We start from the raw sequence: 25,528 nt of genomic DNA, 5'->3' as shown, positions 1-25,528 counted from the left end.
GTAGATCAGCGACATTCTGAAGTTCACATTAAACTTTCTGTTCTTTCTGGGAATAATAACAATGGCTAACAATGGATTTTCCTGTGTGAGCTGCTTTCCTCTTGCAAATCTCTCCAGCATTTAAATGAAGATACAGTAGCCACTGTTCACATATTAATCTCCTTGATGACAAAGCCACCTCTTTGTTCTGGTGTCTCTCCTAATACGAGTTACACCATATAATTTGTATCTAGGATTTGCTTCAATCACGGTCTTACATTCCTGAGACACTGATGTAATGCAGATTATCCAGAAAGATTGGTGCGTGCCAAAGTAACTGTTCCCAAGGTGGAGTATACTACATACAGCACTATAAATTATCAAATAATGAAGTTCTCTTGTTGTACTTTCAAAGCTTCATCTTAAAAGGCTGATTTATGGGTGAAATTACTAGAAATACTGCCTGATATTTGCCAAATCTCATCAGTCTTTAACCAGTTCCTCATTTAAAGCAGATCTTTAAGCCCAACCTTGCAAACCCCTGCATTGCAGACAATTATCCTAAGACCTAACAGATCTTTGAGAGTCCTTGACACAGGGCCAACACTGAGACTTTTTTTAGTTTTACTAGCTGACACTTGATAATCTTTCTGGCAATCTGCAGTTACAGTTTGCTTAATAAAATGTGCCTGGAAAACAACGGAGGTTTTTTCTGGTGCAGTTATCACAAAGATCAGGAATATTCTGTGACCAGAAGCCTCATGTTAGCTCTAAGGACCAGACTGGAGTGGTGGTAGCAATCTGAGTTTGTGGCAAATTTGCATGGATGTTATATAGTCTGTTTGCAATAGGATTTGACCACTAACTCACACAGTATTGCTGGAAATAATGAATGAGAGTGTCAAGATGCTCTCGGTGGGACATGCCCAAGAATTCTGCTTCATCTCTGAAAGGGCAGGTCAGATCCATACAACTGCAAAAAGTGGTTCACAGTTCACTAACAGAATAGTGAAGGTCAGCAGTCAGGTTTGTGCCACATGATCTCAGTGAGTTAGCACAGTATGTTTCTTCTTATTCAGGAGCTGTGAATATAACCCCCCAAAGCCATCAATCAGGATTAGAAATTACATGAGGAGAAAAATCTGGTATAAGACCAAACTAAACAGTCTCCAGAACTAATACGCTATTAATAGCTTACACTCCACTATTTACCATTGTAAAAAGTAACATAAAAGTCAACTTTTCCACGTGGTGTTTCTCTCATGGCACAGTGATGAAATGAGAGCGTATTTATGGCACTAGCTGAACCTCAAGCACAGCTCCACAGCTCGCTCACCCCTAAAGCAGTGTGGCACACTCCTGGCTGCTGCTAGGTCGGGGGACCGATCCAAAGTTCACTGAAGTTAGTGACTGACTTTCCACTAAATTCAGTGTAACTTTGTATCCAACCCTTGAATGATTTAATTCTGGGTGTTTGTATCTGGTATGTGATTTAAAAAACAAGTAATCAGTCCTCCAGTATGTACATTAAATTACCTGAAACTTGGGCATGTTCCAAACTGGCTTCCTAATAGTGCTGTTCAGGTGTGTCATAGGACCTATTTCCACATGACAGACTGTCATTAATCACACCGTTGCTGTGTGCTCATGTCTGGTGGTAATTGTCGGTCGGGTTTATATGCAGATGCATGGAGTGCAGTAGGGATGTTTGATTTCTGAAACACTCTGTTTTGACTGTAATTTAGTATCTCAGCTGATGAAAAACCAACTCCTGGCAATGTCTAGAATAAAATCCAACATCTGTTTGCTTTGATTTTATAACAGATTTCAGGATTGCCTTAAAAAAAAATTGACCCTGGAAGTAACGATTTTTCCCAGTGAAACCCACTCTGTAATAGCAGACAGGAGAGCCACTGCTCTGGCTTCTGTACACAGACCTGGTTTGCAGCTCTGCTCTCCCTCTTTCTTTTTTTCCTGCAAGGGATGACTGACTGTTTCTGAGATATTCTGAATAAGGGAGAAGTAAGTAAGGAGGAACATGTGCAAAAAGAACTGAGCTGAAAGGTCAAATGGAATGTGTCATTCAGATACAATGATCAGGGAAAGAGGGAGTGTGTCGAGCCCTGATCAGCTGTCCACCCAATGCACCTCATGAAACGCAAGATCTCAAGCTGTATTCATAGCACGACAAAGGGGCTAGGCACTGCTGGTTCAGATAGGTAGAAATGAATCCATAATCTGAGACCCAAAATTCCTGTCTGTCTCACTTCACGTCATAATGGTAACAGAATCACTTAGTCCTGAGATGCACGAGGCTGTCAGCATCCTCCTTTGAGGCCTCCCATATCAGTGCAGCAGAAGCACGGCCATTCAGCTGCATTTGTCCCTAAAATAGCTCCCCAAACATTGCTGAATGCTGGAGGAGTCACTGCTCCTTATGCCAGCACTTCTCCAACCCATTGCTTTAGACTGCCACAATTTCCATCAAGGCAGGGCTGACACAGAGCAGTTTCACACAGCCCTTTAAAGCCAAAAAAAAAAAAAAAGGGATGAAGGAACATACAGGATAAGCTACTTAACATCTCAAAGGGGAGAGCAAAAACCCAAAAGAGGTGCCAAGTTATACACTGCACAGTAAACTGGGTGGCCAATTAGAAGGAATCAAATCATAGTTGTGATGAGATTAGTGTCATTTACAGGGGCCTGATTCAGGGTCCATTGAAGCCAGTGGAAAAACTGCCTGGCTCTCAGACCTTTGAAATGGGCCCTGATGTTCCTCAGCTTTATAGTTTAAAGGCACCACTTCCACCCCATGGAACAAGTACGTGACTCCACGTGGCTCTATGGTGAGGGAAAATAGGCTGCATTTCCTTGTAGCTCCTAATTATTCTTACTGTTCTTCTGTTAGTCAAAAGGGGTATAATTGCGTTATATTGCTGGTTGCTGAAGGTAGCATGAAGAAGCCAAGAGAATTTCCGAAAGAGAAAAAACAAAGAATTCTATAAAAATAAGATGGGGTGCTGTAAAAACTTCCCTACTATGCCAGATGCTTAGATGGTCTAACTTGGCATGTGCATCTGCTGGCAGCATTTAGAGGTGCTGGTAGTCAGTCCTTCAGAAACTTTCAGCTTGGTTGTTGTATTAAATCTGAGCTGTGGAATTCTGTTTAGCAGCCCGATTCAAGGAGACTGTTACCATTATATCCTCCAGAATTTTTGTATAATGATGAAGTGTAAGTGAAACCAAATTTTTCCCCCCAGTTGTCCCACTAATTCCTGGTGTTTAGTGGAAGTGAGTCCTTTCTGATGCTGATCACAGCCTTGAGCAGGTTTTTTCTGGGAGGGTAAAGCAGGAGCATCTATTGGAAACTTCATTTGAAACCACAGATGTCTGTTCTGTGATGCTCAGTGTTGCTTCTGACAGTGACACTTCGCATCAGCTCAGGAGCAGTCCTCATCCATCCCTGTCAGTACCGCAGGAGAGCCAGGGTGATTCGAAGGGAGCAAATCTAATTACGCCCAAGCACAAGCCTTAAGTCACAATTAAGCAGCACATGTGCATTTCTCTCCCTCTTCTCAGGCTGAAATATTAGTCATAACCGTGCATGTCCCAGCAGTGAAATTTGGCTGCCAACACAGGGATCTCATTTGAAGTGTTTCCCACCCGTTCCCCAACCTGGGCAGGAGTTGATTTTTTCATGGTGAGATACTGAATGATGGATGCCTCTGGCTGTCTGTGGCATGCTCTCATCCATCTGCTCTTTTGTTGCCATAGGTTACATCGAAGCAGCTGTGATCCCTGCAGGTGCCCGACGGATCAGAGTGGTTGAGGATAAACCTGCTCACAGTTTTCTGGGTAAAAAAGACAAAAGAAAAAATTCTTTGATTCAAAACTCAGCTCTGTTTTCTGTTAAAGTGACCCTTTTCTAAATGACCTGTAAGATGATAGGTTTGTTGTTGCCAGGAAGCAGCTGTTGATTTCATTCTTGCTGCAATCTCTCCCTACTTTCATGGCTTTGTTTCATGATGTTTGTTTGATGTGATAGTATGTGACACTTACAGGCCCTGTGCAACCTGAAAGGACCAGAGAATACTTTTATATAGACAGAAGAGTAACTGAACAGGACTTGGCACTGGGTTGAACATAGCTGCCAGGAGCACACAACACTTTGGGAGGGAGTGGGAAAGAGAACAGTGCCTTTAGAGAAAGAATGGCAGAGATACAGATAGGAAGGCACCCAGCTCAGGCTGAAGCAGAGGCAGGACAGAGCACTGATATCGCTCAATAACCTGACCATGAGGTCGCCTGTACTATTTCCTGCAGCAGCAGGTTTTCACGTGATGCTCTATCCAAGACCTGATCCTGCACTCTGAGATGAGCTAGCTGCAGCCTCCAATCCACTTGCCTCTATTTTCTCAGGCCAAATAATTTGTTTAATCCTCTTCTCATTTCTACTTCTGCATTTCTTTTGAGGGGAACAGGCTTCCTCTCCTCTTTTCCCCATTGGAAACCATTTTAGACACGGGTAATGGGTCAGATTTGTATGTGAGGTTGTTGTAGGGCAGAGTCTGTCAATGAATTTGTTGTCCAGTTACTAATCGCTTAGATTAAAGTTTGGAAGGGTATTTGTAAAACGCAACCAGTCAGCTACAATATACATCTGTCAGTCTGGTCTTCTGCCTCTTCTCTCCAATGTTAGGGGTGTTTCTTTTCCTGTCGTTACTGTGCAATAGATGAAGGCCTTTATCTCCCATCTACTTCTAGGGAGACCAAGCCATAGAAATGCTGATATCCTATTGCCTTGAATTGACACAGGAAGTCTGTGGCAGAGCAGGGAGTTGAAGGAAAATTGTCCAAGGCCCAAAAGAACACCCACCACATTGAAACATCCTTTGCACACTCAGAACTGTATGGCCACGCATAAATGGGGGAATCCTTCTGTCTCTCTCAAGTTCTTTATGCTGTGTGGGAAAACAAAGGGATAAGAGAAAATCCCAAACTTCCTCCTTTTACAGCTTATAGGTCCCTGCATTGTCAAACCTAAGCTCTTCTTGCTGTTGATGACCTCATTAACACATCACTTTTGTCCTTCCATATCAATGTTTCAGCCCTTCCACATGCTGATATTCTCGTTGCAGTGGTTGGAACAGATGCATGTGCCAGCTGTCCTTTAGCCTGGGAAGTATTAGGTACTGTTTTCACTTGTGCATGTTCTGGTTCTCTCAAAGTGAGCTTCTCAGAGCAGAGACACTGCAAGGTCATAGGACAGAAGAGCACTCTGAAAGATGGAATTGCTTCCAGAGATATATCAAGCCTGTGGTAGGAACTCTGAGAAGATTATGAAGCTTGTTGTGCTCTGTTTTGCAGAAGGGGAAACTGAAGTGTTGCAACTTGTTCATGGCTAGGGAGTCAGTAGCAAAGCTCAGACTAGGACCCTTGGTTTCTGATTTCGATGTCTTTTGCTTATAATCCTCCATCTCCGCAGCCAAAAGGAGACGTTAATATCCAGTACTGGGACATAGGATGCTGCTGAAAACATTTATATAGTGATTGTGTCTTAGGATTTCAGGTCTAGTGCCATTGGTTTTCTATGTTGAGATGCTACCAAAGTTGGCCATATCACCGGGAAGGACACTTTTGGTCTCTGTCTTTCATTCCAGATTTCAGAAGAAAAAAGAGGGCAAATCATGTCATTCCGCTGCCCTCAGGTCAAAAGTATTGGCATTTGTGACACTTCTTGGTAGGAAGCACGTATCACTACTGCTAGTATTTCCACTAATGCTGCAGCCAGCTTGCTGGGAGAGGATTACGCCTACACGTAAGATGTTTGACATAGCAAAGCACTAGTGGAACAATGAGAGCCAGTGTTTCCTTGGGTTTTGCAAATGCTCTGCCTTCTAGAAGCCAGCCTTTTTGTTTGTCTACGTGGGATTTGCACAGGGTATTTGTCCAGGGCTTGAGCTTTGGCAGATAGCTGCAGCACTGAGAGTCTTACGTGAAGCTAGCGACTACCCTTCATTGTGACCACATAACGTTGACTAAAGCAGATATTTCCCCACTGGATGGTGAAGATCAGGATTCTGTATATTTGAGAGCAGGACTTGGCCCTGTGTGCATCACATAAAGATAGATAAAAATCTGGCTATTTTAAAGCTTCTGAATACTTTTAGCTCTTTGGTTCATGGTCAGGAGCCAGGAGAACCTCTTTGAGCTTTCCAGACTTTTCTCTTTCAAGGAACACTGGACACAAAGAAAAGATACCCAATGTCTTGCTAACCTAAGCTGAAGAATAGCAGCAGGAGTGTTCCAGTAGGACAAAAAAGATGACCAAGAAATCACTCTGATAGGCTTCATAAAGCTTTGTAAATCCAGTCTGAGTATGGAAAGATTTTCTATTTCAATTACACTGACAAAGTTGAGTCCAATCAGGTCCTATTTCCACTCAGAACCGGGTACAGCACTTTGGAAATGAGCCCAGCATAATTTGGAATCATTATTCCATGTGCTGGGAGCAGTGCCTGAAGAATTTCCCTCCACCTACAGGCAACCCACGCTGGCTGCCTTGGCTGGCTCTAATGCTTAAAATCCACCTTGAACAGGAAATGCCTCGGCAGTTCGTGTCCACAGGCTGAGAAGCAAGCTGGAGGGACCCAAGGTGGAAATAAAGATCTGACTAGATGCCAGGTTTAGAAATAGATTGGTCAGTTCCTGTCTTCCAGCCAACAAGAAAAAAAGGAGTTATGGATTGTTGCTGGGGTTTCTTTTTCTTTTGCTTTTCTACTGTATAACTTTGAGCCAGAAAAAGCTTAGAGATGTAACAGTGGATTCTTGCTACTGCCTAAATGCACCCACAGTGGGGCAAAGAGAAAGAGCTGTGCTTTGCTATCACATTTGAGGCATAGGGTCCCAGGAAAACTGCAGCCAAGGCAGAATAAATCCTGTGGGTGCTAGCTTAAATCAGTAAGGACTGCCTAGCAAAAAGGGCTCACCGCTGCTTTCCTGTTTGGGCTTTTCCAACACAGTCAGACAAGTTTTGTCAGGGAAGACTGTGTATGTCCTGGTCTCCTCTGCTTCTGGCACTGAGCTCTCAGGGAGAGTGGGAAAGTGTTTTTTGTTGCATGCTTTGCTTGTTCTCTAAAAAGGCAGTAAAGATACTTGCTGTCTTACAAACTGCTTCTGCAATGCTTGGATGAAAAGCACAGTATTCAATAAGAACCTTATTCACCCCACTGAATTTAGTACTATCATCACCTCTGGGGCTAGGCTAGAGTTGTGTGAGACAAAAGCCACTGGAGAAAGCGCAGTACCCTGTGTCTAAGAGACATGGGGGTTTTATAGCTGCAGCATTGATCCCCACTGATGGGGTATTTGCATGCAATGAAGACAAACAGTCATGAAAACACTTTGGCCCAAATACTCTGCTGAGTCTCCAGTGTAATTCCTGCAATCCTCAAGGAGCACCTTTGGGAACAGGGCTATTTCCAAACTCTCCGTCTCCTCAGTCACTAAGGGAGCAGTGCCTGCAGCAATCAAAATCAAGCCTTTCCCAGAAAAGAGGTCCACAAAGATTAAACATTGTGTTTTTCATCAGCAAGCTATCTTCCTTTGATGAGCTGGAACCAAAGCATAGTTTTAATCATTCAAGCTCTTATATGCTGCTTTGAGCATGTGCTGTGATATCTTTAGTAGTCAGCCATACTGCATGGAGATAGTTTTATCTCATCCACAGCTTTGATTAGTCATGTTCATGGCTCCTCAAGGCCAGTGTGATGGCTGCTTTGATCTTCCTGGAAGCCACTAGGTTTTGGCAGAGGAAAGCAATCCTGCTTCAGAATTCTGTCTGAAGTTTGCAGAAGGTACTTTGTGAATCGAGGAACAAAGCAGGAAGAGAAGTAAGCCGCAGACAGAGTTATATTGGTGTAGCATGCAAATACCCCTAGTCTGCCAAAGAGAACTTTCCTCAGAAAAAAACATTCCCCAACATACATCCCACTCCTCCTGGGGAAACCATACCTGCAGTTTCCTTTCACCCTGATTTTCGAGCTTCTAATGAGACCGTGAGAGCTGTCAGGAAGGTTGTGTGCAGCAGGACAGAAGAATGTTCCACCTTTCTCCAGTAACTCCCCAAGATGCAGATCCTCAGAAAGGGACACACGATGCAGAGGACATTGCGATATCCACCTGCTCCAGACTTCCCCAGAGGTTAGACACGACAAATGATACTTAGGTGGTAAATTGAATGTGCCCTGAAATATTCCTGGGAACTGAGGCCAGTGGTCATGGAGCACCTTGCATATGGGCTCTCAGCAGGGGCCTGCATACTGCTTATTGGGAAAAGGACCCTGGAAAGTCCTGGATCCTGAGCCATGCTGGGAGTTGTTTGGGAGAATTCAAGTTGACGTGGGCCATAAGGTATGCTAGGGACCATTTTAACAGTAGAGAGGTTCCCAGGTGCTTGGGACCATGTCTGTGCACTGTATGTGGAATAGTCTAAAAGTAGATTTCCACTGTGAGATGGTGCCCTGTGCTGGAATCACTTCAGGTATCTCCTCTTACCTTCAGCAGACCCTCTGGGATCTGTGGAGCCAGGCACTTGTCCGGTCCGAATAGAACAGTTTTTCAGGAAACCCCCTAAAGTGGAATCTAACAGGGATTTCCTTCTTCTTAAACCTCATTTGAGGAAGGGATGAGCTGGTCTGTCACTTCTTGAGGGAACCTTCATTGTAATAGCTATAGAAAAGGTGTTTGACATTGCCAACTAGAATAAAAGGAAAGTCTATGCAGAATAGCCCAGTATCACTACAGACACTCCCCCAGTAAATTAGACCCAACTGGTAAGTCAGCTGTGTTGTACAGTTGACACGAAGTCCAATTCCTTGTCTCCTAAGCGTATTAGGCAATGATGTATAGCCTAAGCACACCTCAAAGGGTTTGCTGGCTGTGGGGACTCGATCCAAAGACAAGACAATGGGAGATTTTCCTATTGACTTAAAAAGACTTTAAATGGGCTCCTCTTACCTTCTTGCAACACACTCAGTTAAGTGAAAGCCAAAGTTGTCTTTTTTACTGGAAGAGAATAAAATAGTCATGAAGTGCTGGAGGTTAAGAAAACATCTCGTTAAAGGCTTAGCCAAAAGACACAGTTAACTGTGAACTAAGGAATCCCAGTAACACACGGACTATTCTGTCCATCTGATGTCAGGGCAAATTTGATCATGGTGCACAGTTCTCCAGAAAGGGGCCTGGGACTTCCTCTCTGTTAGAACAGAGTCTGCCAATTTTCTCTTCCCTCAATGCATCACACAGACATCTGAATAACTGTGCTTCCGTTCTAATGTAGAAAACACATAAACCCCTAAATCAACTTGCGTTGACGAGTCAACAGTAATGCGATGTCCTTATGGCCTGGGTTGTCTTTCAGTGTTTCAAGGTTATCAGTGATCCTGATAGGTTATGCTGGAAGAAAGGACATGTTACTCCAAGTATCTTTCCTTCTCAATATTCATCTTACAGGACTTCCTGACTCTGAAAGGAAGGTGGCTGTGGCAGGCTGTTCCTTGCATGCTGATATTTTTTTTTTGTGTCCTGGTTTCCATCAAACCCAGGGGTAGATCGCATCTTGCCTGCTTCTGCCTTTTGAGAGCAAAGGAGGCATCAGGAAGTATCCCGACCATAAGCTCTGCTTATTTCTGATGCTGGAGCTTTATAACACCTGCCCGTTTTTTTAACTGGCAAAAAAGCCTCTGGAGTAATTTAAAACAACTGCAGGGCCATTCTAAATTATGCCTGTAGCTAGTGCTTGCAGGTTGGAATATTCTGCCCTCCAGGCTTGAGCAGAAGTGGGTATTAAGCTCATCTGCCAAGTTTATATTCTGTCCACTGACCAGTCTCGGCTTTGGAACTTGACCTCTTTTTACAACTATGACAGCTAAATGTGAACTTGTTCAATGTTTGCGTTATGGAGCACACACAAACTCAGGAACAGTTTTATTTTGCACTTGCAAATCTTCATGTGTGTATCAAAACAGAGATTTGATTGATCTTTTTCTCAAGGAAAGTTTAGGAAAATACAGTTTCAAAAGCTGGTTCTGCTTGGAAACTGAAAAGAAGAAAAGCAGAGTTGTCTTGCTACATTTGGAAAGAAAGTTTATAGATAAATGATCTATGAATTTTATGTTAATGCTTGAAGATCAGAACAGGTTTCCTTATATACTGTCTGAATGAGAATCTCTGAACCCAACTGCTGCCAGACTTTAGTCAGTCTCAGGATGGGCAGTCTACATGAAAATATACAGATCTTGCCAAGTACCAGTTTTAATAGCTGTAAGAATATAACAATGCAAGTATGTAAGTGTTTTATCAGAAGTATCTTCAGATCGTACTCAAGCAGCTACTCTGTGATATTAGATTCTTACATCGTATCTGCCAGTTTGGTAATGTGTCCAAATTTATGGCACTATCCTTCTTTCTAAGATTAAAATCTAAATAGTTACATTTGAGAATAATCCTTAAAGTGATCAAAGTGTTAATTTCCAATATACTAGATATTCCTGGTACGTTCATTTTACATATGTGCCTGCATGTTGCCCATATAACCTTTGGCAAATAATATTTAGATTATTCCAGGAAGAATTATGGCTCTAACTGATTGTTCTCTAATTATGCTCTCTGTTTGCAATCTGCACTCTGCTCAGCTTGGATAAGGAAAATGGGCTAGTAAGTTTGCACTTTCTTAGTCAGTCACTTCTACTTTCTAGTTCTTGCTTGTTAGCACAATGCTGTAGTATTTTAATATTACTTTTTAATCCAAATTAAATCTTTCTGCACTGAAAATCAAAGAAAATAATTTCAGTTGTACAAGTTTTCCTTTGCAAAAGCAGAGCTGTATACATGACAGCAATATGCCATGAGTATCTGTGGGTTTTGGACGTGCTCCCGAAGTAGGTCAAACTGTGGAAGAGTTCTACCATTTAGTCCTAAATTAGTAGTGTTTTTTCAAGGACAGTGGGTAGTTATCTTTTCTTCCTTTTATTTCCTTTGTAACTCCTTCTGCACACTCTATTTTCTTCCCTTTAAGTTTTCTGGCAGTGGAATGACACACAGAATGCCTCGAAGTTTTGAAACTGGAGAATGTTGCTTATGCAGAAAGCAGAACTTAATAATTTTAGGTAGTAAAACCTCAGCAAGAGCAGTTTATTTGACATTATTGTTACTTAATAGCAATGTTAATATAATTAGAAATGCCTTCAGCAACTGAAAAACAGAATATGCCCAAGTTAGAAACATTATGATGAGTCACCTAAAATTATACTTTTTTTTCTTTTAATCTTTTAAACTCACGTCCATTACAAGGCTACTGCATCTTGTACTTCAGGTGGGCTGAGACAGAAGCTCAATAGTCTATACTGTAATTACAAATTTGCTTACATTTCATTCCATGGTGTTTGATTTGTTCCAGCTTTAAAAGATTCCAGTAAGAGATCCATTAACAGCGACTGGAAAATTGAGCTTCCTGGTGAGTTTCAGATCGCAGGCACTACTGTCCGGTACGTGCGAAGGGGTCTGTGGGAGAAAATCTCTGCCAAAGGACCAACTAAAATACCACTGCACTTGATGGTAACTTTATATCCTTTGTTTGTGTTTCTTAAGTGATGCAACATAAAGGGTTTATATCCTAGCTGAAAGTTAAAATTTGATTGTTTGCTTCCTCACCAGAGTTTTTTAAAGGTATGCTGTAAGGCCTCTCTTTGCATTCTTTTGCAAGGGCTGGGGAAACCCAGCTCCTTATTTAAAAATAAATGCCGCTCTATTCTGGGAGAACATGCAGTGTCCCAGCAGGCTTGTGTCCAGTACAGGATACTCCTGTGATGCCTTACAGACGATGTGACAGGTCTGTTCTAAAGGACATAGGTTTCCAGGGGCCACCCTCATTTCATGAACATACCTGCTCACACACATGAAAGGATATTTGCCAAAATATCTCCTCAGCTGATCCCACAACATATTCTGTATTTAAATACACTGGTCCTCTAACAGAAGAGATGCAGATTTAGGATGTACAGATGATACCTTTGAATTTAACCCTCTGTAGTGTCGTAGTTGCACAGAGAAATGTTCTGTGTTTTCTGTATATGTTTTGGGGTTTTTTTTAATTTTATGCATTTTAAGGTATTCTTGAAAGCTTTTCCTAATGTTCAACATAGTCCTTCTGTTAACCAGGCATGTCGTTTTGTAAACAGTCATGTGGCTGCTGTACGAGAACATGAGTGAGAAGTCCACAGGGGTGAGAAGAGCAGGATTGTAGTCCCAGTCCTGTCACTAATGGGTGATGGGTGACTCATGGGCCAGTCCCTTAACGTTGGTGGTAACCTTGATGTTTCTATCTGTAAGGTAGCTGTAATAATGCCTGTCCCATATATGTGTTACTACTTGAAAGTCTCCAGAAAGCTTTACAGTTTCTATAGTGAGGTTTGCACACAAACATAGAGCATTTTAATGTATACATTGTTCCCTGTAACAATTATATTTTTCCATGTACTGTTTCTTTTCCTTGTGAGTTTTTGCCATGTTTGTTCTCTGAAGGCTATCTGTAAGCACTGCTAAAAATCAGAAGTCTCTTCCTTTCCTCACCTGAATTTTTTGGCTTGCTGCTGTTCATTGTGCAACATTTCATGGCCCAGTTTGAAAAGCTCATAAGTTGCTTGAACTTTTCACATGCACACAAAAAAATAATAATAATACTCCACTTTGTCAGTACTTATCCTGTGTCAAAATATGCTGCATAGGAACATGAGGTGTTTTGTCTTTGCTTTATCAGACAGATGAGTGAGTTTACTAGGTTCGCATACAGGCCAGTGTAAAGCTGGATTCAAAGAGGTTACTGCTGAAATAGTCAGTGGTGCAGGTTTGGGTACACCGTCACTTTTCTGACTCAGCCAGGTAGTTCAAGCTCTGCCCACACAAGGGAAGTGTATACGGGAGCCATCTTCATCATCATCAAAGTCAGCTTCTGCTTGACTTTGGCTTTAATGCAAGTCTTCCCTCCTGAAACCAGGACTCTGATAAAAGAATCTTGTACTGGAGTTGCACAGGTACTGTTTGTGAAGATGTTGTGCAGGGTTCCTTTGCCAGCTCTTGGAACCTTCCAGAGTGTTACTACATTGAAGTGTACTGCAGTAAAATGTGGTACTGGAGTTTGTGAACTTCAGCATCAGTAGAGATTTGTTTTTAAAGAAATACTCACTTCCTCTTCATAAAGGAGTAAGCAACTAGCATAGGAAACTAGTGATTCTTAGGTTCTCCATGAGTATCCTTTTCACATACAGACTGGCATTTTTAGCAGAGGAAATTTTCCTTCTTCACCTTCCCCCCAGAAATGATTAAAAAGGAGGAAAGTAAAAGTTACCAGACCATTAAAAAAACCATGTGGCTTAAAATCACTGCCAGTCATAAACAAAGCACACGTGAAGTCTTTTCTTCAAATCAGATATTAATCTTTTCCTTGATACAGGGTAGAGGGTTTCATTCTTTCAATGCAAAAAAGGCAGGATGGTTACCGGTTACCTCTAAATAGAAAACTGTTGTTCAAACAGTGGTGGAATACACTGGACTGACAAAGAGCCAGAAGCTTCAGTCAGTCCATTGTGACCTGCATTTGAAACCAATTATACACACATACACACACCCCAATTATATATGGCTACGAAATTGCAGTAAATTGGTTTCATATGGGCCTTTAGATTCACTAGTCTTGCACCCATATTGAGATAATAAGGATTTCTTTTTAGGAGCTGGTTTTTAATACTTGAGGCTTTTCTCCAAGTGCATTGCTGTAAGTATATTTCTTGGAGAAATTAATGTTTGTGTAACTAGGCCTGTGCTAGACCTCCTCTTGGCAACAGAGGACAGCCAAACACTCCCAGAGCATAAAGATGCTTTAGACAAGACTGACTGATCAATTCTGTAGAACAAGCTGTTCGTATCTCATGCACTTAAACAAAGCCAGAGCAGGACTTGAGTTCTCTGCCTCTGACTGCCTGGTATTTCAAGTTGTTTAAAAAAAACCCTAAAACGTTCATCTTTGAAACTGTAATGACTACTGGCTTGTTTCAACCTTGGTATTCGGTTCCGATAGTAAGGCTCCCTCTGTAGCTGAAGCAAAATCATATCTTTGTTCCCCACATCTTCCTGAAGATGCTTTTCTGCCTAGGGTTATGCACTGTGCAGAGCAACTCACAGGTTCTGAGTTTGTGTAGCCCCACAGTGCTCACTGCACAGACCTCCAAGATGTCAGTGGCTGCAAGCTGCACCCCTCCTTTCAGCACATACAGGGGTTTTTTTGGTTAAGTGAGTTTATGGCATCTTTAGTGAGATTATTGGTTAAGTAGGAGTGATTTCTGCAAATCTGAACTGAAAACAATTATTGTTTGGAGAAAATAACATTTGCAAATTTGCTTTTTTTACTTGGGCAGCCACTTGCTTCACTTATGATAGCCCTGCTTAAAATATCTTATTTGATAAGGTGCTGCTCCTATTTCACTAGGTGACAAGAACCAACAGAATTCACCTGTCAAATGCTGCTGCAATTATGGGATAATAAGTATAAGTAAGTTTAAAGCCACACCATCAGTGTTACAATAGTACTTCTATGGCATTTGTTAATAGTGTGGTAACTCAGATTCCATGGACCTCATACTCCACTGGGTATCTTCTAGTCACTTCTGACTCAGGCCAGTGAAAGTGAGAGCCAAACGAAGCCCAACATGTAAATCAAAGCAGGACCAGAACTGTCATCTGCCTGTGGTGAAAAATTAAGCATTTTTCTCTGTTCCTCTGTCTCTGTTAATAGTGAACTTTGGAGTAATAATACTAAAGACATCACATGGGACTCCATGGGAAATAATCAGCCTGCTGTTGGAAGCAGGTTTCACCTTCCTCTAGCAATATGCAGGGTATGAAAATATCTATGTTCCCAGCACCTATATGATATGGCTCTTCCTTGTCATCTTCAGGTTTCTGAGACAATAAAATCCTGCTCCTACAGCTTGTCAGCAGGAATAGTCATGCTCACTTTGAGTGCCACATTTCCCAGGAGGCATGTGACATTTTTTTGCATTAGTTGTTTTTGCTTTGAGAGGAATCACCTTGTTCCTTCGGATGTGTTAATAAACATCTCTCTGCCTTCAAACTGGACTGCTGCAGCCCAACTCAAAGGCAACAGAAATGCTGCAGCTCACAGAATCACAGAATGGTTGAAGTTAGAAGGGACCTCTGGAGGTTGTCTTATCCAAACCCCCTGCTCAAGCAGGGTAGCACAGAGCAGGCTGCCCAGGACCATGATCCATAAACAGTTTAGTGTTAACCCAGAACTTCTCCATTCCTTACAGAGGTCTCCCACCGTAAGCCTGAGGCTCTGCATGAGGCTGCAGACAACTTGCTTTCTAGAAAACAAGCGTAGAACAAGTATGATGAGTGACTTTTAACTCTAGACGCTCATTAAAATAGTTGTTACATGAAAACTGCTGATTTAATGCTTCCTGTTGTCTTACTATTTCTCTTTAGATAGCCAGTGGCCTGCTGTTCACATTTGAGGCTTAAACAAAGTTATGCACCGAATTCCAGGTTTAGACATCTCCATGACTGTTTTAAATATTCACAAATCATGAGCAGTTATTGCTTCTGCAGATGCCCTGTTTTGCCAATACCACTGTAATTTCAGGCTTCTAGATAAAGATTTGGTTGCCTTTCATGAGGTCCTTATATTTTAGAAATATTGGCCTGAGACAGCGTTTCCAGCATTACTGTCTCTGCAGTTTTTTGGCTTTCCCAGTACACAGTGTGTCGTAACAGCCTTTCTTTTCCTGCTGAACCAGGTGCTGTTATTTCATGACCAGAATTATGGAATTCATTATGAATACACCATTCCTGTAAACTATACTGCTGAAAACAGAAGCGAGCCAGAAAAGCAACAGGATTCTTTGTACATCTGGACGCACAGCGGATGGGAAGGGTGCAGTGTGCAGTGTGGAGGAGGTAAGGCCTTTTGGAGGCTTGGTGAGACTTACTGTATGGTGTTTGCAGACACCAGCCGTTAGAGAGGTGCCTGCAGAAGACAGTGTTGCCAAAGCATGAAGGAAACCGGCCCTGGGAATGGATGTTGCTATAATGAACTCAAATGAGAGCTCATTCTCACCAGCTCTCCCAGCTATCATCCACATCCCCACAGTTAATTTTCACCCAGCATTTTGGCAGGGACACCGCTTTGTCGGCTCGTTACCGTAGCTGGAACTGCACCTGGATTAATGCTCCATGGATGGCTCAAGGCACTGTGTGCAGCCCCGTATCTCAAGCTTCAGTCACATTCTTGGAGCGGAGTTTTCACAGGTGTTCAGGCATGTTCACTGAAAGACACTTCCTTCCCCAGGGATGAAATGGGCAGTGCTGCTGTGACAACTCCTGGAGATTGCGTCAAACGCTCTTAATGTGGGGTGGACTTTTGAGGAGTACATGAGCACACTGCAAATCACACTTTTCCAATGATCCCTAGGATGCACTGAGACAGATTTGCTGAAACCCTAGGGGGAATTCATGCCTGTGAAGTCAGAGACTGGTTTATCAGCCACTGTCCATGCTAGAAGAAGCAGATTTTTCCCTGAGGAAAATGGATCATTTCCATGCATTCTGGCCAGTCTTTCTTTGCCAGCAGACCCAATTATTTATCATATTATATGACACAAAGAAAGAGTGTTCATCTTCATATTTGAAGGCTCACTGCCCTCAATGTACTGAAATTGTGGATTTATTTTTTTCTGTAAATAGAACTCATTTTAAAATGGACACTTGCTTTTACTCATGTTTTAAAACAATAATTTCTTAGAGCCATTAAACCCTCACATGAATGAGCAGGAAATTTGTTTGTGGCTCTTTTGATTCATGTTGCAAGCCTGTCACATATTTGAAGCAAATCGGTACCTGGCAACATGACTCCTACCAGTAGTAGCAATTGGATGCAATTGATCTCATATTTTGGTTGTGAGATGCTTTTACTACTTAGCCAAGCCAGGAAGAGCCTTTTCCCTTCCATACAGACCTTTACAAATTTTTTATTAACAGAATTTGAGTCATTTCTTACTATCTGCTGCAGATCATGTATAAACTCAATTTGATGAAGAGTCAGGGCTAAGAAGAGGATCTGAAAAAACAAAATAATTAGCAGTAAGGCAAAGTCCCATGGTGCAGGAATAGTATTTTCCTTGTCGCATCTGGTCATTGTCATGCTGCCTTGTGCACAGCTTTCCTGATGTCACACCATGGAAGGCTGAACCCTGAAGGCCACACTGCTGTGGTGAAACTCGTGATGCACAGTTTATGTCAAAAAAGCTGACTACTCCTGAGACGTCTTTTACTGGCAGGGTTTTCAAAGTAATATATCTGCAGGACTGAAGAGGAGAAATTATTTCTTTTGGTGGCTTAATTTCACCTCTTTGTGAAATATGAACAAGCCCAGTTTATCATTCTTGAATCCCGGTTACTCCTTTTCAACCTGACTCTTTCTGAATAGGGAGCAGTAAGAGGCACCTGTCCTGTCATTATCAGTCTCTGAGGGGTGGACGATTGTGTGGCTTCAGCTTACATAGCTGCAGCATCTGTCCTAGGTGATTACAGGGCACAGCTTCATGTGGAGGAAGAACCAAAAATGAGAGCAAATTGCTTTGAAGATTGTTTTCACATTAAAGACTAGAAAGAGAAAGCCCAACGTGTTGTTCCTGTGAAGCAGTCAATTTCACAATTACGGGGGAAAGATTTGTAGCTTTTGGGGGAAAAAACCAACCAGAACAGTACAAAGGTAAGACAGAAGTGGGAAATAAGATTGCTTGCAGAGGTGGTAGGTCTCTGTAGATTACATCTTGGAGAGATAGTAGGAAGCTCCTAGCTTTTGAGTTTTGGTTAACAAGTTGACATGTTTTTGTTCTTAGCCACTAGTTTCCTTTCTCAGATTTGTTTTTTATTTGACTTGTAGGTGAACGGAAAACCATTGTGTCTTGTACTCGAATTATTAACAAGACCATGACACTGGTGAATGACAGTGACTGCCAACGAGTGAATCGCCCCGAGCCCCAGGTCAGGAAATGTAACACACACCCCTGCCAGTCACGGTAAGGAGTTAAAAAATAATAAAACCCAATATCCTTTTCCTTCACAAATCACCCATTTCCAAAGCCTCCATCTGGTGAACATGGTGAAAATGTCTAAAAGTACTGGAATGCATTGTTAGCCTTAGTAACCAGCTGTAATATTCATTTCCTTTTGTTGAGCAGGTCAGATTTTCATTGCCTCAGAGTCCATTTAATTTGTGGCCAGCAGGGCCAGATTCTATGCAAGCTGCCTTCATGCATTGTTTAGGGATGGGGTTTTTATCCCCTTTGATGCCTCCTGGGTGACAGAGCAACTGGCAGTATAAAGCTAGACAGGAGTGCAGTGACAGCATATCTAACATTTTTTTTTTAATCAGCACAGACTAAGGTCTGATTAATTGTCAGAGTGCTACAAAACACCTCACAAACATCCCACAGCCTTTAAGCTACTACAGCTGACCTGCTGTGTTGCATGCATGATCTGTATTAGCACAGTTCAGACTGGGAGTCTCTAGTCAAGAAGCGTATCTTCTTCATGTGAAGTTTGTACAGTGTCTAGCAACACCTGCACAGTTCTGGAAAAATACCTGAATCTTGCTGAAGTCAAGAAATTATGATGAAACACATTTTAGATGCTTTCCTCAGTAAGGGTGCTTTTCTGCATTAGCTGGAGTAATTAGAGATCTAATACTAATAAGTTCCAAAAATAATAAAAAGCTTTCTTTTTAATTTGGCAAGCACTTTTAGCTGAATTAGTTTTAATCTGCATTGTATAAAAAAAAGAGGTTTCTGGCCAAAATGACAAAACATAGAAGGCAAATTAATTTCTTCAGTTTGTTTGCTAACAAAAAAGTTCATTCTTGCTCTGCAGTGATGTTCAGCATTGTGGAGTAATGTAGATGCTACACTTTGATAGTAGCTAGAACATAAAATCCATTTAGGATAAAGCGCAACAATATCTAAAAAAGCATATTCAAAACACCCTGCTAGCTGTTGCATCTCGTTTAATCAGACAAGCCAGGGAAACCTACCTACAAAGCTAATCCTGGCCAGCTACAAAGCTGACAGAAACAATAGGGAAAATGAGAAACAACACACTTCCTTCTAATTAGACCTGCACTCTGATTGAAGTGCCCTGAAGCAGAGAAATCCAATGTCAGGTAATCCATCAATAAGCCTAGGCCGTTTCAGGTTTCATTTTCTGTCTGCACTGCCCATTATTGCTGCTGTACACTGTTGTGGCCATACTGCTCTCAGTGGTACAGAAAGGTATAATGAGGTATCCCATGTGCTTCTAGGTGGGTAAGGAGAGCCAGGCTCTCAATGACTTCAAGGAAACTGTCATTCCCATGAGGAAGTTTCCTGAATTCAGTGATGCTGGGACTTCTGTCATGTCATTTTCTCAGAAAGACAGAAGGAAGGAGTATCTGCTTGTGTTTCTGCCCTGACATGAAATATTTCTTCTAGACCTTTTGCAAAGCCATTGGGAGGAGACTGGAGTGAGCCCAGGCAGGTGTATTGGAGGGGTTCCAGGTGGTAGAGATGAAGAAAAACAACTTACAAAGTTCTGGAAGAAGTAGGAAGCTTCTGCCTCTACTAGCTAAGAGCAGCTAAGGGAGGTCTTGGCCATCAGGTCCATTAGAGCCGTAAGACCCACAAGTGCTGTTTCTCAATGGGATCTCCATGACCCTGAGCCCTTGGTGAAGTCTCCTCTTTGTTGCACACTTTCACCATGACATTCCTGCCTGGCCACGGCAGGGACAGTGGATTAGGTAAATCACACAAATCCTCCTGAGAAAAGAATACTCTGTTCCTAAATCCAGACCATATTCTTTTGTGGATTCAGGTCCAGCCCTTAATGTTATTCCAAGGTATCTCTTCTGTATGGAGTTAGCAGGCAATTTATAGCCACAATTTAGCACAGTTGTCCCCAGAAGCAATTAGCACTGGCACAGGGACACTCTCATTGGACCATTTTTTGTCAGAGCAATGACAGCAAGCACCAAATGTGCTTAGTACCCGGAAAGGCCACAAAATCCTTGCTGATGATCTGATAGACCACACTCTCTCTCTCACTCCGTGTAGACTACACTTTCACACTTAACATGCTTTTGACTGGAAACATTTTCAGAAGCACATTCTCTGTGCCTCTGTAGAATTTAAATTTCCACTTGCTTTTGCCCACCCAGATATTAGAAATGCATGCTTAGCATATTCTCTGACCAAGAACATCTTAAAGAAACCATTCTCTTTCACCATGTCAATGCTTTTTTTTATGAGCCCTGAATTTGTTTTAGGGTTTCAAGTAAAATTATTGTAGCATCTTGTTACAATAAGGTCCTTTCCCATTTCCACTCAGACCTAAGCCCTTTACCTGGGTGTAGAAGAAGGAACAATGCTTTCCTTTCTGTAGTAAACCTGCTGTGCTTTGTGCATTTTGATCTACATTTATACTTTTACTCAAAATTTAGAAGAATCACTTTACAGAGGATTTATGTCTAGGGAGGGGTCTTATGGCCAGCACAGGACTGGATCATAGGATATTGTCTCTGTTTCTCTTTTGGATGTGCAGTGTGACTTTAATTCACTATCCCACATTGTCCCCTTGGTTCCTCTCTTAATCCGTGTATAATCTGGATTGCAAAATCTTTGGGATGGGGTGAGATCATGTTGTATAAATGGAGGAAGAGGAGGAGGCTATTGCATTTGAGATTATAATAAAAATAAAAAAAATAATAACCCATGTTATATATATAAAGTTATCTGGAGAAAAAAAGGGGTATGATATTAATAACAGTGTCTTTCTTCCAGCACCATCCCAAAGTGCTTTGCAAATTATACATCCCTTTGAACTTCAGCCACATCTTGGGAGAGCCAAATAATGTGGGGCAGGGGACAGTAGTTTCATGAGGCCAAGGAGAAGATTAGAACTCTGCAACTGCAACCCAGCATCTGAAAAAAACAAGGCAGGATTGAAAAAAGGATTGGACACACTGACATGTTTTAAAATTAAACGTCAGAGAAAAGAATTTTCTTAAGGGTTTTGTTGAAACTGGCAAAAATAAAAGAATCTTTCATTCTTTATTATTGTTACTCTTTCACCTTTTAAAAAAATGCCTCTTTTTCTTCCTATTTTATTTTTTATGTTCCTTGACCCTCTTTTTCCATTAAATTCTTTACAGCTTCCTTTCCTGTCCCAACTGCACCCTATTAGCACCTCTTTATTCTAATCCTTTGCCTAGCTCTTTAGATATTTTTTACAAAGCCCTCCTGTAACCAGATGGAATCTGGATTCTTGCATGCGGTGCGTATGGGTTGTTTCCAGCACACTGAACACCAACCCAAATATATAGGCAAACCCAGCACTCATGTTGGCACAAGACTCAGAAATCACAGATCACATCAGCTGTTATTACTGAAAACATAGGTCGGCCAGTGGCCACACACTTCAACATGCATGGTTGGGTCTATGAATGTGAAACTGCTCCCATCTAATGCAGGAAAAGAACCAAAAACACATGAAATTTCCCAACTGTTAGAATTGTAATGGCCTGTATGCAAACACTGTTAATTTTCCTCCTCTTTGCTGTAATAGACTTTAATAGAGGTTGAGTTCTTTCAGGGACCTGCTGAATATGTGGTGTTCCTACACAGATGCTTAGCAGCAGCATAAAAGCCAGAAATCCCTGCCTTCATCTACAGAAAACCACAGGAGACGTGAGCCCTTATTTTCACTGTTTAGGACTTGAAAGTATCTCCTGAGTCCAAGGGTTAGTTTTCTGCCACTACCAGCAGCATGTCATAGACTCCTTTCCACAAACTGGTTTTGCTCCACAGTCTCTTTCCCTCACTGGAAGGCTCTCCTGTGACCCTGCGGTTCGTGTGAGTCAGGATCTTTTAATTCCAGCGTTAATTATTTATTGTCATTTTTCAGCCATTTGTTCTTGCATCAGCTCTGTTCCTTCGCTTTTGTAGTATTTTCCCTCCCTATCTCTTTGCCTTGGGCTAAGTGCCGTATGATAAAGCATACCAGTGTATCTCCTCCTTCCATCATTTTGCTGGACTAACTCCATTACTTTTCTTTAACTTCTTATTGGATCAGAGATTGTGCATCAATTCTTCATTACCTTGGTTACCTTGGTCACCTTCTCTACTAGTGGTCTAATTTACATGACTTAAATTAATAATTTGAGTACATAGGTGACCAGAAGTGTATGGAGAATCCCAGTCCCAGTCCAAGCTACCCTTACACAGTCGCATTCATACTTTGCTGTCTTCATTGGGAGTAATGCTCCTGATACGTACTTTGCTTTTTTCATGGCTGCATCATATTTGTAGCTTACAGTCATTCTAGACGTTTTCCTCCTCATTTCTTTCAACATATGAATCCTACTTTAACACAGAAACGCTTGTTATTAGTCCCTAAGCACACAACTTTACAGTGTGCTATTAATTTTCATCGTACTTCTGTTATTGCAGTACTAAAGGTTATTCAGTTCTTCCTGTATGACATCCTAATCTTCCATTGCATTCACAAGGCTTCTAGACTTTGTATTGTCAGCATTTTCCCCAATTTTTCAGAAGTTTTCTTCTTTTTGTGCCAAAGTCATTAATGAACATGCTAAATTAGATCAAATGCAAGACAGATCTTTCAGGAAGTCCACTGGTAACTAATCTAAATTCGTCACATATCTGATATTCCTTTACAGCATTACACTGTGGCAAGCTCTCACCTACCATACAATTTACGCATTGATATCCATGTTTCCCAGCATATCACCAGTTTCTCCAACTTACATATGCATTTCCAGTGCAGCAAGAGGAGTTCTTTACTGATAACCAAATAGATTAAATCTACCACATTTCCTTTGTCTAGAAAAGCAGTTATTTTAATCAAAGAAATACAGCCAATGAGTTTTTCCTGGAGGAAACCTATGTTGCATCCATTTGCCACTATTTCTTTGATTATTGTTTCCCTCCAAATCCGCTCTAAAAACTGCCACGCTGCTGAGGTTACATGGATTGCTTCTTTCTTTCTTTCTTTCTTCTATTCCCCTCTCACTTTTCTATCTGTGGACTGGAATCCAACACTGTGCTCTCCAAGGGCTCACGTACCACAGTGATGCCCACCGGGGAAAAATGAAGCCAGTTATAAGAGTCAGCCAAGGCCCCAGCTGGTTTGGCACCTCGCTGACCTGCCTGAAAGGCTGGTGGCTGCTCAAAGCGTGGTGCTTCAGTGTGTGATGGTTGATAGCGCCCAGTGATTTCATTCCTAGTCTGATTTAAGCTCATGGTGCTTATCTATATGACTCTTACTGTCTGAGAGTCCACCTCTCCCTTTATACTCCACCATATACCTGTGACAGTGCCCTGTTTAACAGTCCAGTAATACAGAAATCAGTCAGCGTCCCTGATTCTGGTCTGTCTGCACCATTTTTATTTGTGTTATCATCACAGATAGATGGGGAGCAGAACAGTTTTGAATTTATTTTGTGAGGTGAAAGTCTTTCAAATAGTAAAATTTAGGAGGGAGCAGTATGAAGGAAAACTCCTTGAGAATGTTAGAAATTACTTGCAGGGCTGTATGGAAATTATACTAAACTGGAGGGACGTACTGGGAGCGTCTGTTAACTGAAGGGACTGAGCTAGACATTTAATGCTTCCAAATCGTTATGTTCTTTCATTAATGCAGTCAGACTCTTTTGGAACCTGTGCAAATGTTTATCATCCATATGGTCCAATGGCAACAAGTTCAAAACCTTATCTGTGCCTTGTGCTAAGAAACATCTCCTTTGGTGTGTTTTGAATTTGGTTACATGAAAAAAAGAAAAGAAGGAACAGCCATGGGGAGGGTTTCAAATCATTTTAGCTTGGAAATCTGGCATAAATAGTAATGTTAGCACCCTCTGATCCAAGGAGGCACCACGTAAGAGCTCATTTTGAAGTAGTTCCCAAAACTGGAGTTGGGATCTCTAGAATCAGTCTGAGCTTAATGAATTTGCCAGGACTGTGCTGGACACTGTGCAAGACACGGTGGCTGCAGGCGGCTGAGCGACCGGGCGATGCTGCGCCCTGGTGGCTGCTCTTCAGGGAAACTATCCTGAGCTGCTGGTGGTGGGCAGCTGCAGCAGATCTCTGGCAGGTCTTGCAGGAGTAGAAGCCAAATGCTGTAGATCAGAAAGCCTCAGACTCTTCTGGGCACCTTCGTGAGTAGGTAGCTGATGTCCTGTTGTGGGTACATCTTGTTATCACCATCCACTAGAAGGAGACAAAATCACATGCATTCCAGGTCGTAGGGAGTTCCTTGAGTACAGCAACAGGCAATCAGTAGTTAATTAGCTACTGAAAGACAAAAAGATGTTTCCAAGCAAATCCAGCAACTCAACTCACTGAAGCAATTCTGGAAGAGAAGTAAGAGAAGGCTTAGGAACAGACAGAGAGTAGAATGAGGAGGGCTTATTGGCTACTGCTAAATGCATTTACATGAAATAATTCAAGATGACTTGCTAGAACAGAAGTTAATTTGGCATTAGTTTTCACATGGAGTCATGAGACAGGTTTCTTAGCTTTGGTGTAAACACCCAGTCTGGCTTACATCACAGTTTTTCCCATTATAATGTTTGACTCAACAATGTGAATGTTGAACATTGCCTTGTTTTAAAATGTTAAATGATCTGTGTTTCTTTGGTTTGAGGCTCTTCAGGCCAAGTGCAGTCTTTACCCACAAAGAAGGATTAGCAGGATAATCTAGCAAAATATTTAATCGTGAAATTCACTCCTGCTGCTGCCTGCTGTAATGCTTTTTACACTGTTTGCATTCTGTGGTGTGAGCTGAGGAAAAGGCACTGCCTTTCTTGAAGGGAGATGCCCCACCGAAGATACACCAGCCATGGATCAGGGTAGGGCTAACTCGCTGAAAAAGGGCTCTGAGAGTACTGATGTTCTGTGCCTTAGTGAGGCAGCTGCCAGCAAGAAGGACACCTACTCACACCAGTGCCACACCGAGTCCTCAGAAACTGTGTGATCTGCTTGACTGGGGACAGAGGAGGGAGAAGACAATGTCTTCCATTTAAAAAAAACTTCCCAAGGTGCATGTAAATTATAAAACATTGTCCTATGGCTGATCTTATAATTGGTGGGAAATTAAAAAAAAAAAAGAAAAGCTGTCAAAATGATAATCACTAAAGAAAAAAAGAAACCTGTGTTAGTGAAAGTTGGCAAGTCTGTTAGCAGAATGACTACTGTACTGGAAAATTACTGAGCACTGTTTATAAAGGCAATCAGACAGGAATGTTAGTCTTGGAGTCCTACTTTCAACATCAGCAGCTGTATTATTCTACTAGATTCCTTGTACTTAAAAAAAAAAAAACAAACCAACTTTCTAGTGACTGGGTGTGGCACAACCTGTTCCCAAA

General features: G+C 41.8%; 1 protein-coding gene across 2 annotated transcripts in view; it reads left to right on the top strand.

The window, feature by feature from the left end:
* Nucleotides 1–25,528, top strand: part of ADAMTS17 (ADAM metallopeptidase with thrombospondin type 1 motif 17) — a 197,388-nt gene that overhangs the window by 137,481 nt on the left and 34,379 nt on the right. For both annotated transcript variants that reach the window (XM_054837482.1, XM_054837481.1), the window contains 4 exons: nt 3,754–3,834; nt 11,438–11,595; nt 15,852–16,011; nt 17,999–18,134. In XM_054837482.1, the coding sequence (XP_054693457.1) occupies nt 3,754–3,834; nt 11,438–11,595; nt 15,852–16,011; nt 17,999–18,134 (535 nt within the window). The remainder of the gene's footprint in view (nt 1–3,753; nt 3,835–11,437; nt 11,596–15,851; nt 16,012–17,998; nt 18,135–25,528) is intronic.

This window comes from Grus americana, chromosome 10, assembly GCF_028858705.1.
Source record: "Grus americana isolate bGruAme1 chromosome 10, bGruAme1.mat, whole genome shotgun sequence".
Taxonomy (NCBI): Eukaryota; Metazoa; Chordata; class Aves; order Gruiformes; family Gruidae; genus Grus; species Grus americana.
The sequence above is the reverse complement of the archived record's forward strand: the minus strand, read 5'-3'. Positions and strand labels throughout refer to the sequence as shown.